Here is a 13582-nt window from a genome sequence, read left to right on the forward strand (position 1 = left end):
GGAGCTTTCCAGATGTTACAGTAAAAGAGAAGCACATTTAACAAATGCACCACGGTGATGGTGGGGTGTTTGTTTGTTTTGCTTAATTTATTACTGTTTGTTTTGCTTAATTTATTACTGCTTGAAATCCAGTGACACTGACACAGTTACCCCTGCCACCCTCTCCTTGCTTTGGGGGGAGCAGCTGGCTGTTTGACCTGTTTCATAAAATACAGTACTAGGAAGTGGACTGCTTACACACATGCACCCACAGGTTAAAACTACAGTGATTCAATACTGCAACTGAAAATAGTACTGCCTTTAAAAAAAATCAAGTGTTCCCCCAGTCATAATTTTTTTTTAAAAAAAAACAACAGTTAATGCTGTTACAAACGCTACTGATGTGAGGACAAGGCAAGACACAAGTAAGTCCTACATCTTCACTGCAGTATAAATATGGAAGAATTTATACAGTTTACCCACATCCAACACTACTTTTCTTTCTACCCGTTGCAGCTAAAGGACTAGAGCACCTCTGCTTTGGAAAAACTGATGCCTGAGGTCTCCATCATGGAATGTCACCTAGTCATCTTCTGTGCCACTTCCTGAGCGATCCTAGGAGAGAAGAGGAAAATACTTTTTAGTTGTACCTTAATGTATCAGGTATCTTCCTGACTGTCCTGGGAAGTAGGTAGGCAGGCAAAAGAACAGTAATGATCCAGGAAATCTCATGGATGAACTAAGGTCTAAATTTTTTACTCAGTGTACCATGTAGCTTTTTGAAAAGTAGAACTTGGTTTTGTGTTTTCGTTCTGCTTATTTAAATGGAAAATGCCCTCTCTTTCTTTGACCATCTCTCTCCAACAAAAGCACTAGATCTCTCCTCCTGGGATCACTGATGACACCTTAGGGGAAAAAAATCTATTGTTTTACCTACCTCTTCTTGCTCTTCCTCGCTGTCATCATCACTAACCACGGGTTTAGCCCGGGACCCACGGCTGGTGCGTCTGCGGCCTTTCATTCGGTCTGGTACTTTTTCCTTTCTGCCCAGTTTAATCTTCACTTTGACAGAACGAGCTGGGAAGAACAGAGCGAGACTGAAAAGCTGGCTATGAGTTTATGTTCCTGTTCCATTATGAATTATGACTGAAACAGGTTGAAATCTGTCCTAATTTTCGTGAGACATAGACACAATTTTACTTATATATCTGTATTTCCAAACACTCCATTAATCTGCTTCACTGTATTCCTAAGCCTAATAACCTAGCTTGTTTTGTGAAATAATCACACCAAAAACTCTTTTTCTTCTTATGAAAAAATCGAACAGCCTTTTATGTACACATAAGGATGGTGCAAAAAGGGCAGGATGAGGCTTTCCTCACAAGCTCTGGACCCTAACCCTGTCAAATGTCAGCCTTTCTTGATGGCTCTAATGGCTTTCAGATATTTTCTCTGTCAGCCCATCATAATTTTCGTACTTTTTCCTTATGCTTAACAAGAAGTGCCTAGCCAGGTCTTGCTATCTCCAAAACCCAAACAGGATCACAGGTGGATGCAGGGTCAGAAATATCAGGAACATGGAATATTATATCCAGCTCTGAGCACCAAGATTCAAGAAAGGCAGGGACAAATTAGAACAAGTTCATAAAATGGCCACTAAGGCCACTTAAGATGTTTAATGTTTGAAAGCCAAGCCCTATGAAAAATGGATATCTTTAGTTTAAAGAAATATGACTTAAGAGAAGATATAATAGCCACCTTCTGATATGTTGCCAGAAGGGCTGCAAACACATGTCTACTGAGCCACAGGAAAGAACACGAACCAATAAGTTAAAACTACAAGAAAGAAGATTTGGGGCAAATATTAGGAGGAACCTCCTGGTTACAAGCTGTCTGCTACTGAAACAGTATAGGACATGAGCTCTTCATGGAGGATTTCAAAGGAAGGTTGGAGGGGCATCTGTCAGAGATTCTCTTATAGATCTAGCACTGAGTAGGGGATTGAATGACTTCTAAGGCAGGGCTTTTCAACCTTTTCACCAACTGTACCACTTTTAGGATATGGCAATATTTGAGTACAAGTGTCAAAAACTTGATGACCCCCCCCAAAAGAAAAAAGGGATAAGGTACAGGTAGTCCTCGACTTACAACAATTCGCTTAGTGACTGTTCAAAGTTACAATGGCACTGAAGTGACTTATGACTATTTTTCACACTTACGACCGTTGCAGCATTCCCAGGGTCATGTGATTTATATTTGGATGCTTGGCAACTGATTCATATTTATGATGGTCACAGTGTCCCAAGGTCAATGGCAGGGCTGCTGGTGGCGAAGGCGGGACTTCCTTCAGACCCTCCCTTTCATTCCAATCTCCTTCCCTCCCTCCCTCCCTGCCTTCCTCTTTCTCATTCCCATCTCCTTCCTTCTGAAGAAAGAATTTGAACCCCCGCCCCCATATTTTTTCTCTTCCATATATTTATCGAACAAGGAAAAGCTTCCAGAGACAGAAAAGACAAGCCGCTGAGGGAACTAGCTTAAAAAGGCACATTCCCTTTTAAGAATTAACTACTGGCTAGAAAGGAAAGGAGCCGGCAGCCGGCACTGAAGAAAAACAACCACCACCACAAATGTAGCAAGTACTGGCTACCAGTTAAGGCAGCCTCCCCAAATGGCTCCATTCATAAGTAAATAAATGCTACAGGCAAAATCCATTTAGGACAAAAATATTTCAAAATCCCTTGCAGCAAAACTTACAGCTAACAATAGCAAAGCAACAGAGTTAGAACCCCAAATCCAACACGGGACATCAGCCATCAGCCACAATAGAAATTGCCAAACAATCCTTAAGAACACAAAGCCCACATTGCACAAATCCCAGAACTTCAAAGTCACAAAATCACATAAAAATCCTTCCACTTTCCCGGTTTGTTGTTTAGCTGATCCAAAATCGAACTGCTGAAACAGCACTTTGCTTCTGCCAATAAATATCTCCTCTCGAGCCGGCTTCCTTTCACCTATTTCAAACGGTGGTGCTTCATTTTTTTTTCTTTTCTCTTAAAGGTATAGCCTCTCAGCTGGAAACCAAGCCCCCGGCTTTTTCTTTCAACACTTCCTTCCTTTCTGTTTCCCTCCCTCCTGTTCTCTACCTCCCTCTTTCTCATTGCCATCTTCTTCCTCACTCCCTCCGTGCCTCACCTCCAGTCGATGCTGCCTTTTTTCATTCCTCATGGAGGGTGACCCCTCCCCAGCTGCGTTTCTTGCCTGTTTGTCGCTGCCACCTGTGTGCGTGCGCGGCACGGATGGCTGCCACAGAACTTATTTATTTATGAGACTTATATACCGCTTTAAGTGCAAGCACTCTCTAAACGGTGTACACCAGTAAGCAATGTATATATATATTTTACATTGCCCCCAACAATCTGGATCCTCATTTTACCTACCTCGGAAGGATGGAAGGCTGAGTCAACCTTGAGCAGGTGAAAATTGAACTGCTGACCTGCTGAACACAGTCAGCTAAAGTGGCCTGCAGTACTGCACTCTAACTGCTGCGCCACCTCAGCGCCAGATCTGCTCCTAGCTGGCCTGTTTGACTCCTCTTCCCAAGGCTGCATTTTTTTTCTCTCCCTCTCCCGCCCAAACTGTCTCCTTTTATAGCCTCTCCTGTCTCCGCCCCCTTCTCCTTTCTCTTCCGGGTGAGCTGGAACTGCCGATCCTGGGGCCTTTGCCTCACTCCAGCAGCCCTGCAGGTCCCGAGGACTCTCTCATGATAAGTCCTGTGCTGTGCTTTGGCTTGTTCCCTCCCCCACTACACTTGGCTAGGCTGGGCAGGGCCATGTACCACCTGCCATGTGCCAATGTACCACTTGGTGGTACATGTACTACCAGTTGAAAAGCCCTATTCTAAGGTACCTTCCAACTCTATAGTTCTATCACTGAAGTTGAAAAGTATCCCAGAGAAGACACATTACTTCCGTATTGCTACCAGGAAAATGACACAGATGTATCCATGAAGTTACTAGGAGTTCAATTCAATCTGATTTAATTTCTTTCTAAATATTTTACACATTTGTTTTGCAAAGAAAATAATGCTGAATAAAAAAACACTCACATTCTGATTCAGATCCTTCCTCTTCTCCCTCTTCCTCCTCTTCACTCTCTTCTCCCTCGCTGTCTTCCTCTTTTTCAATTTTTTGCCTCACGCTAGTAAAGACAGACTGCAGAACAATTGAGTCTTCATAAATCTGCAGGAAACCATAGAAGAAAGGAAGATGTAGAAATTATGATTGATCTAACACTTTCATCCCACTGGGCTAAGTTCTATATTTATTTTCAGTCCATGCCCTTAGTTGTTATGATGGTTTTGCTTTAAAAAATGGGGCCATTCTTAATAGTATTGGGGATTTATGGAACATTTTTGAGTTCTATCCTATCATATCTATCTTGCTCTAATTTTCCAACAACCTTGTGTTCCATATGAAATTGGGGAGAAGATGGAAAAAAATGGTTGCCCTAAGACCATCTACTCAGTTGGTTGCATTAGCATTTGAAACAGCATACATACATACATACATACATACATATATTTGTTTTCTGAGGTTTTCGCGGGTGTTTGTGTGTAGGTCTTTGGTTTTTTGGGTTTTCTCCTGCATCAAATTGGAAGTGTCTTGTCGACGTTTCGACAAAGTCTCATTCGTCATCTTCAGGCTGGTGTCTTTGGCTTCGTGCTTCTAGAAGCACGAAGCCAAAGACACCAGCCTGAAGATGACGAATAAGACTTCATTGAAACATCGACAAGACACTTCCAATTTGACGCGGGAGAAAACCCGAATAACCAAAGACCTACACACACACACACACACACATACATACATACATATATACATATATGACAGGTAAATTGAAGGGAATTTCTAAAGCTTGGTTATGGATGTGTGAGAGAATAGAAAAGAGCTTTAAGAGATTCATAAAACTCATTATCTCCTGATAATTCTTATCCATTATTTAAGACTAATGGTTTGTCATACCTCTGCAAAGGAATTCTTGCTATATGAATTTTGTCTACAACCATGGTATTATAAAAAGTACTGAACCCATCTGCTTACAGAGCACAGAAACTATGCATCTCTCAAAACGCATCTCAATTGTCCTAACTTATTTAACTAAAGGAGAATTAGTTCAACCCGCCATATGGAGTAACCATACACTTTTTTAGTGTCAAGAATGTGCTCTAACTGCAGGAAGATGTCTTACCAGTGATCCTTCAAGATTGAAAGTCTGAGCATTCTGACATAGAAGCATGACATCCTTCTCCAAATCATTTAGGCTGCGATATTTGTGGTTCCGGATACGCTCCTGAAAGTGAAGTGGGGGGCAGAGGAGAAACAAAAACAATGTTTTATTGAACAAAAGTTTCAGATTCCTGCCTTCATTCACTTGTCATCAGAGTGAGATGATGCCCCTATACGTATGCATATTTCAGCAATTGAGAGAGAAAAAGGAGCAATTCTTAAAGCTGAAAGGGATAGTATCCTCAAAAATTCTTTTAAAATTAAGAACACAGACAGAGATAGTTAGATCAGTATGGATTCTGTAAAACACCTGTGCAGTTAATTCACTTAAAAGACATGTAGAAACATCCATTGTACAATTATATTCAATTATACAATATTTATACACAATTATACAATATTTCAATAATACTGGTTTTGTGAGGGTATTGACTGAAACTCTGATTGTTGAACAAATGAACTTGCACAACTGAATGAGCAAGATGTCTGTCTGAGATTTTGGCCCTTAAAAGGCCTCAAGGGAAATCCCTAATTGTGTGACTCAATTGATGATTAGGTGGATCTTTGGTAATCCAAACTATCCCCTTTGTCCGGAAACTAGTTTGAAAGCCTCAAGATGATGTAATGCTATCTTACAAAATTAAAATACAAAGGGGAATAACTCAGGATCTAATATGCACATGAATCTTTTTGTTGTTGTTGAAGGGAGGGCATTTTGAAATTAAAATCTAAATTTATCTAAATAAGCAAATAAGATTCACTGAAGGTTTTAAAAAGTTACCTTCTCTAACATAGAAGGGCTTCATTCAGTAAATCAGAGATACTACAAACTATACAAAGTCTTCCACCATCCAGTTCAGGAAACCAGCATGCTATTGCATTCTTTGAATGTATACAATTTAATGCATTAAAATATATTAAGAACTATTTAAGACATACCCTATAACACAGCTTTAAAAAGATATAGTGCAATATTGATGGCTAGTATTTCCATTTTTCAAATGGGCTATATACCTTCCCAAAGTTATAGTTATGTGCAACACTTATTTACAAGCCATCTAGCTGCATCAGAAAGTGTTCTCGGAAATAATGCAGAATGATGGGCATCCCAGTTAGAAATTTCAATGGCACATGTTAAACTAAGCTGCACTAGGAAATCAGTTTACTAACCTTGTTGTAAGCATTAAACTACAGGGCTCAGCCTGCTCTTCTAAACAAAGGGACAGAAGGTAGGCATGTGATCTTGTGAGAAAACTCTTGTAGGTGGCTTTCCCATCACATGACCAGAAACTGCAGTAGGTGGTTTCCCCATCACATGACCAATGTCAAGTCAGTCTTCTCAACCTGACTGGATATCATCTGCTAAGTGGGTATGGGAAATGAAATTGGCTGTGGTTATGGGTCACTCAGCTTCTCTCAGGTTTGTTTGCTCACATGAGGCAAAACTACCCTATTTGGATCAAATCCAAGGTGCTGCATCCTGCTTAAGATGGGCAGGCCTATTTTATCATTCCTGTTATCAAGAGCCACTTTGGTATTAAAATGTTGAACTAGCAACTGGCTTTCTAGTGCCATCTTAGGCATAGAAGACAGCTGGGTGACTTTGGGTCACTCCTTTTCTTAGCCCAACCTACCTTAAAGGTGGTTGTTGTGGGGAAAATAGGAGGTATGAGCATTATATGTGCTGCCTTGAGTTGCATAAATAAAGATGGGATATAAGTCAAGTAAGCAAATAAACAAACATTGGGCCCTTCTCTGAATTAGAGAAAGATAAACAACTCCTAAGGTACCTTTATCTTCTTGAAATCCACTGGTTTGCGAATGAGTTCATAATATTCTGGAAGCTCTTTTCGAGAAGGCAGTTGAATGAAGACTTCACTAAGCTGACGTCCACTGCTGCTACAAGGCAAGATGAAGGAAAACATCTAAAACATGGCTTGCCTTTCCCAATGCAGGCCAGTTCAGAGGCACCTGCCCTGGCTGTCAGGGATTGAAGAAGTGAAGTGAAATATGGAGACAATTCTATTTTATATTACTAAAGTGCACCTACTAATGGCTGATATGCTGCATTAGTAGCTACGGAGGAGCCAAGAAACAGCTTATTTTATCTGCAGGATTAATGTGTATTTATTAATATGAAGCACAACAAATCAATTTTTATGTATATAATGTGTAGGAAAATTTAAATTATGGTTGGAAAGAAAAAGTTTGGTATCTTATTCTGGCATACTATCTTCCTACTGAAAATTGCTCTCCTCCCCCACTGTTAAGGTTTAATCATACAAATATTTTCTGATGTGGCTCTGAAGCATTACATTAGCTGAAGAATTTGAAATCTTGGCATGCAATGGATGAAGCCTGTCAAAACACAGGAGAGCAGCACTGATGGGGTGAATCAGACCTGAGAAACAATATCTGTTAAAACCAAAGCTTTATTTCACAATAGAAGAGAGGGAAGTGAATTGCTTGTCATAGGTCTGTCAAGACTGGAAGCTTAATAGTTTTATCTAACATTAGGCAACAATTATGTTTACTGTAATGAAAATTCAGAGCTGTGAGGCTCTGGCAGAGAATAGTTTTAGAAGAAAGGATCAATGTTAGCCTTTTCCAATATGATGCCCTTCAGATATAATGGGACATTAAACTGGCTAGGAATTCTGAAAGTTGTAGTTCCAATTGTGCAAAAGATTCATGGAGGGGAGGAAGACATTGTGAGTGGTTTGCTGCTACCATCTCTGACTCTCTGAAAAATTGAGCTTTTGTACTCATAAGGCAGGGGGTGCGGTGGCTCAGTGGTTAAAGATGCTGAACTTATCAGCTGGAAAGCTGACAGCCGGATTTAAGACCCGAGTGCTGCATGATGGGGTAAGCTCCTGTTCCTGCCCACCAAGCAATTCAAAAGCATGCAAATGTGAGTAGATAAATAGGTACCACTTCAATGGGAAGGTAACAGCTTTCTGTGTGCCTTGGCATATAGTCATGCTCGCCACATGACCACAGAAATGTCTTTGGACAACACTGGCTTCTCTACTAAGAAAGGGAGATAAACACCGCCCCCTAGAATCAAACATGACTGGACAGGGGAAACCTTTATCTTCACTCATAAGGCAGCCAATATATTGGGTAACTGTTCCAGCATGACACTCATACTCACTTCCCATTACTCCATTCCACTTTTTCACTTCTCAACATTATCTCTCTGATATGCATAAGTTGGTCCTTGACTTGCAACAATTTATTTAATGATCGTTTGAAGTTACAATGGCATCGAAAACAGTGAATTATGACCATTTTTCACACTTGCAACCACTGCAGCATCCCCATGGTCATGTGACCAAAATTCAGACACTTGGCAATTGACTCACGTTTATGACAGTTGCAGTGGCCCAGGGTTATGTGATCACCTTTTGCCACCTTCTGACAAGCTAATCAATGGGGAAGCCAGATTCACTTAACAATTGTGTTGCCAACTGCAGCAATCCACTTAACAACTGTGACAGGAAAGGTTATAAAATGAGGCAAAACTCACTTAACAACTGTCTTAATGAGCGACAGAAATTTTGGGTTCAATTGTGGTCCTAAATCGAAGACTACCTGTAGTCTTGGTTTTTCACATAAATTCCAGTATTTCACATCATGCTGGATTCCCCTTCAAAGTCCAGAGGCAGCAGAATCAATAAATATGTAGATACTGCTAAACAAACATCTGTCCAGAGGAGAAATACTGATGGCTGAGGATATGAAAATGTAAAATTATAGGGGAGAAATGTCCCTTCTTTCGGTTACCTGTCTTTATACTTAATCACAGCATCCACAATCTTCTTCATTTTCTTAGTGAGGTTGGGTGGATTTGGAGAGAGCTTCTCAGCAGGGGGCCGGCCTCGCTTTTTCTGCTTTTTGCTGTCATCGTCTTTGTCCCGGCTACGAGTGCTGGTGGTTGGGGTTGAGGAACTGACATCCACGTCTCTCTTGCGCTTGCGGGAGGATTTCTTCTGACGCACCTCCTCTTCGATCTCCTCTAGGGTACCCTCTTCTATGGCCTATCACAGATGATAAGAACAGCAGTCAGCCAGCCACGTACAACAAAAAGCGAGCGGGACAACAGCACACCGTGAAATGACTGAACGTGAACATTCACACACAGCCGAGCCACCTAAGCACAGTGAGGCAATGGGATGTCTACATGGGCTGCTTCCCCAAAGGCATCACTTCCCAGGGTAGTCAGTTATGGATCATGGAAGGCTGCAACACTAAAAGGTGGAAAGGAAAACTAGTTCTCTTACCTACAAGCTTTTCTTCTCATGTTAAACAGGGCCAACAGGCAGAAGACTCTGTAGAAACCATGCAGAGCAGGTTGTGGGGATGCCCCTTCCTGCCAGTTCTGTTGCAATTTCTTCCAAAGCAGCAAGGAGACCTGAGGCTACTAACCACCCATTAGCCATAATTTTTTATGCTTCAGATTGCACAGTAAAAGAGGAAAAGAAGCAAGTTGACTGAAGGCCATGTATAACAGAAGTAGGAAAACTCAGAAGTAAAACTACCCATCTTTCATTTTTATAGTCATATATGGCTAGAGGATCTCACTTACTCAACATTCAGAGCAAAGGAACCTAGAGATGAAACTGCGACAGCTTTGTAATGTCAGCAAATCATGGAAAGTCTTTACATGGAGAATGGCCTGCCAACATGGTTCATCATTTGTACCTTACATGACATTTAAAATAAGCAGAGTTCCTGACCTCAAATAGCTTTGTAGGACCTCTTATGAGATGTACTTTATGAAAAAGAATGAAATCAAGCAGACCATTCTTTAATATTGCAATACAGAAATAAAAAGCATTAATTCCTTAAAAATTTTAATTGGTAGCATCAAACTTCTAACAGTCTGGGAGAAGGAAGCACTTAATTTTATTTGCAGTCCTCCTTTTATCTACCAAGTCCCAGCACTATCTTTATACTTGCTGTACGTTTTCTTTGAAATAATTGTTTGTCTCCAATTCTATCCATAATTTGCTAGTTCAGACCCTAAGAGAAAACTGATTAATTAACCTACAGTGAATTATGGCATACTGAAAATAGATGTGGGAAAAGGAATGATAGTTTAATTAATTAAGATATATACATGTAAATAGGTCCAACGATTCTTCATTCCACCTTGAACATCTAGGTTTTAAACTCAAGGCACGTTCAATTTATGACTGAAATCCCACTTTCTAATGAATAGGTGACAGCTCTATTCTTCTGATCTTGGATAGTGGGAAATATAAGAGGGTTCCTCATGACCCATACTTCTCTTTGCCCAAGAAATATATAAGGCTAGGAGAGAATCATTGGTAGGCAAATATATAGCATTAGACTCAATATATTAATGAGCTATTCTTGGCAGTTTCAAACAAGGGAAGCAATCTATTTAATTATGCTATTGTTTGAAGAAATCAAGGAGAACAGAAATGTGCCTTGGAAATTACAGCCTGAGATTCCAAGGCCCTTTTTCATTACATCTAGCATCAGCCACCCTCCCTGCAACAAGGCAACAACATGTACAACCATGAGGTGTTTTCTGACCTAGAAAAAAACTAGGCCATAGAAATCACAATGCCAGCTGATAAGGAACTGAAATGTAGAATTTGTTTATCTTATATGGAATCTGATAAACTTGAAAAATGGTGAAGAACAAGTGTAATAGAAAGGAAAGGTTCTTGACTGAATGTAAGCGAATACTAACTCAGAGATCTCTTTTTGTTTTATTTTTTTAAGGCTTGGCCTTTGAGAGAAAGCTACAACAACTCTGATTTACTCCATTCTTCAAAACAGTAAGAAAGACAACTTCTACGTGAATTCATGGAATGGGTCTCTTTTATTATACTACAAGTAACGTGTTTCAACATTGGCTAATACGCAGAGCAGTGCAGAAACCTGACATACACAGAACTTCTTGTTCTGCATTTCTCTCACAACTGGAACAAAAATACAAGGATGGGCAAGACTGTTTCTGTTCAGTTCCTTCCACTGTACCAGCATTTCACAGCTTAGCCAAAGCCTCCTCCAGAGAAAGGAGAATGGGATGTAATTAATCAAAGAACTACGAACAATTGTACCTTCCATTCTCTCCTGGTGTCTATGTGTCTGTTAGTGACTAATTTGTGGATATCTGGAAAAGATATAAGACGTGGAATACTGCTATGCCACTGATTAGGTCAGTGGTGGCGAACCTATGGCCCGGGTGCCAGAGGCAGCACTCGGAGCCCTTTCTGTGGGCACACGTGCCGTTGCCCCAGCCTTGCCTCCCCCCGTGACCTTCTCCTCTCCAGCAGCCCCCCTGAAGGAAACTTGCCCTCGAGCGTGGCCCAGATGGAGCAGCGCAGCCAAGGACATGGCAGCCAGGCAGCGTAGACAAGACTCTGCCCTCACACCCCATCATGCAGTTGATGCTGCAGGGTGTAGGCAGAGGGTGTGGCCGCCATAGCGTTGCTGGGCTGCCTGGGCGATCTGCGGCGGGTCCTGGAGGCGGTGAGTGGTCCTGTGGGCAAGTGGGACGGGCAATGGGGGGGCAGAGCGGGGGCGGGCGGGGGGGGTGGAGCAGGGGCGGGGCCAGTTTTTGGGCACTCGGTCTCTAAAAGGTTCGCCATCACTGGACTAGGCTGTTCTGGCATGATTATTAAATCTCTTCCTAAAGGCTGAAGTAAAATATGTAGGCTGGAGCCATATTGGAATCTTGAGAAGTGTTCTGTACATATTTTATACTTCTGAGGATGCTGCCTGGGCTCCTGAAGAAGGTGTCATATGCTTTTAAAGGCTGCAGGTATATAAGGCTAAGAGAAAACCAATAGAAATTTGCTGGGGACTAAAAAGAAAAAAGAAAAATCTCTGTGGGACAGAACTAGAACCTCCTTCTTCATAACTGTCACATAACAAAAGCTTGCCTTAGTTTTGAAGCAGAAATAATTTCACTTGCAAGCCTCTATTGTTGATGAGGCAGCCTAGTTCCTTCTAGATATTTTGGATTAATAGCTAGCCTCTCCAATGGCAAAGTCTCGTAGAAAGTATAGTCTGAAACCCAGAGGGCACCTGGTTGTCCATTTGGGAACACAACCTTTCTTCTCTTTGAATCCATAGCTCAGCTATTTAGAGTTGCTGAATACTTTTGCAAGCAGGAATTCTCAGGGCTAAAAAGAAAGGAAAAGCCATAAAGGAGGTTTGGCCCATGTAATTCATATCATGTATAAAAGGTAGGTAAGGGAGCTATCATTCTATTAGCAGGACCCATCTTAGAGAAGGCTGCCATCACTGAGTTTGCCTTGTGGAGCCTTCTTACAACAACCCATTCATACATTTAAACCCCTTTTTATCAGCCAGCATTTGCCACATTGCAGAGAGAAGCCAAAGTTCCCGATTTAACATGTTGTGGACCTTCACTGGTACATGAAACAGAACTGGAGAAAGGGTAATTAGGCACACAACTCCATTATATAATAAACCAGATCTGAGTAATTTTCCTCCTACAAAATGGTTAGCTTCCTGTTTTCTGTTATGGCAATTGTTGTTATCCTCCCAGCAAAACCTACTGTACGTATTGATTCAATACAGTTATGGGAAGTGCTTTTGTTCCTCTTAGCTACAGCTCTTATTAGCGGTTCTTTTGTTAGAGGAAGACCGATTTGTTTGTGACTTTATCTCTAAAAAAAAACTCTTATTGATCTACATGGCATAATAGTAGCACCTGTTTAACATTTTATATCTAACTTGCATACTTTTGTGCAATTTTTAGATTAAAAAATGAACTTATTACATTACATCTACAAAAAAAAAATAACAAAGAGATCTGCAAAAGAAGTAGAGGCAAAAACCTTGCTTGGCAGGTCATTCTAATTTTACTTTATGTTTCTGTAGTAAAGTGTTGAACGCCATTCCCCTTTGCTAAAACATTTTACTTTTTGACATAACTTTGTGTAGAAGCAAAAAAGGCTAGGCTATCTTTCTCCCTGCCACCCTCAAACATGGCATAAAACAGAAAACTTGGTCTTACCTTCTTTGTTTCTACTTGTTTGATAGGTAGCAGTCCAGACAGAAGGCATATTCCCTGCCCAGCAAATGGGGGCAGATGCTAAGGAAAATATAAATGGGCTGGACTAAAAGGTCACCACCTCTTCCTCTGGACAACCAGTCACTCTTAGCCTAGCAATAAGGAGCCCACCCACCAACAGGCCCCATAGTGACCAGGTATCCTAGAACAGGCACGTGCTGGATTACTGCCCATTAAAAAACAGAAGGAAAATTAATAGTTAAGACCAAATTTTCTTTTCCATTTGTTGCTG

The 13582-nt window shown here is 41.0% G+C and overlaps 1 protein-coding gene across 1 annotated transcript; it reads right to left on the reverse strand.

Annotated features, from left to right (window-relative positions):
• Nucleotides 1–66: 66 nt before the first annotated feature.
• LOC120310777 (transcription activator BRG1-like) lies at nucleotides 67–13371 on the reverse strand (the record flags this gene model as incomplete). The annotated part of the gene is made up of 7 exons (XM_039349548.1): nucleotides 67–594; nucleotides 917–1056; nucleotides 4088–4220; nucleotides 5230–5331; nucleotides 7058–7166; nucleotides 9054–9307; nucleotides 13294–13371. Coding segments are annotated over 7 exons (849 nt in total), but the record flags the coding sequence as incomplete, so codon positions are not given.
• Nucleotides 13372–13582: the final 211 nt, after the last annotated feature.

Source organism: Crotalus tigris, unplaced genomic scaffold, assembly GCF_016545835.1.
Source record: "Crotalus tigris isolate CLP2741 ecotype Arizona unplaced genomic scaffold, ASM1654583v1 scf7180000018298.210817, whole genome shotgun sequence".
Lineage (NCBI taxonomy): Eukaryota > Metazoa > Chordata > Lepidosauria > Squamata > Viperidae > Crotalus > Crotalus tigris.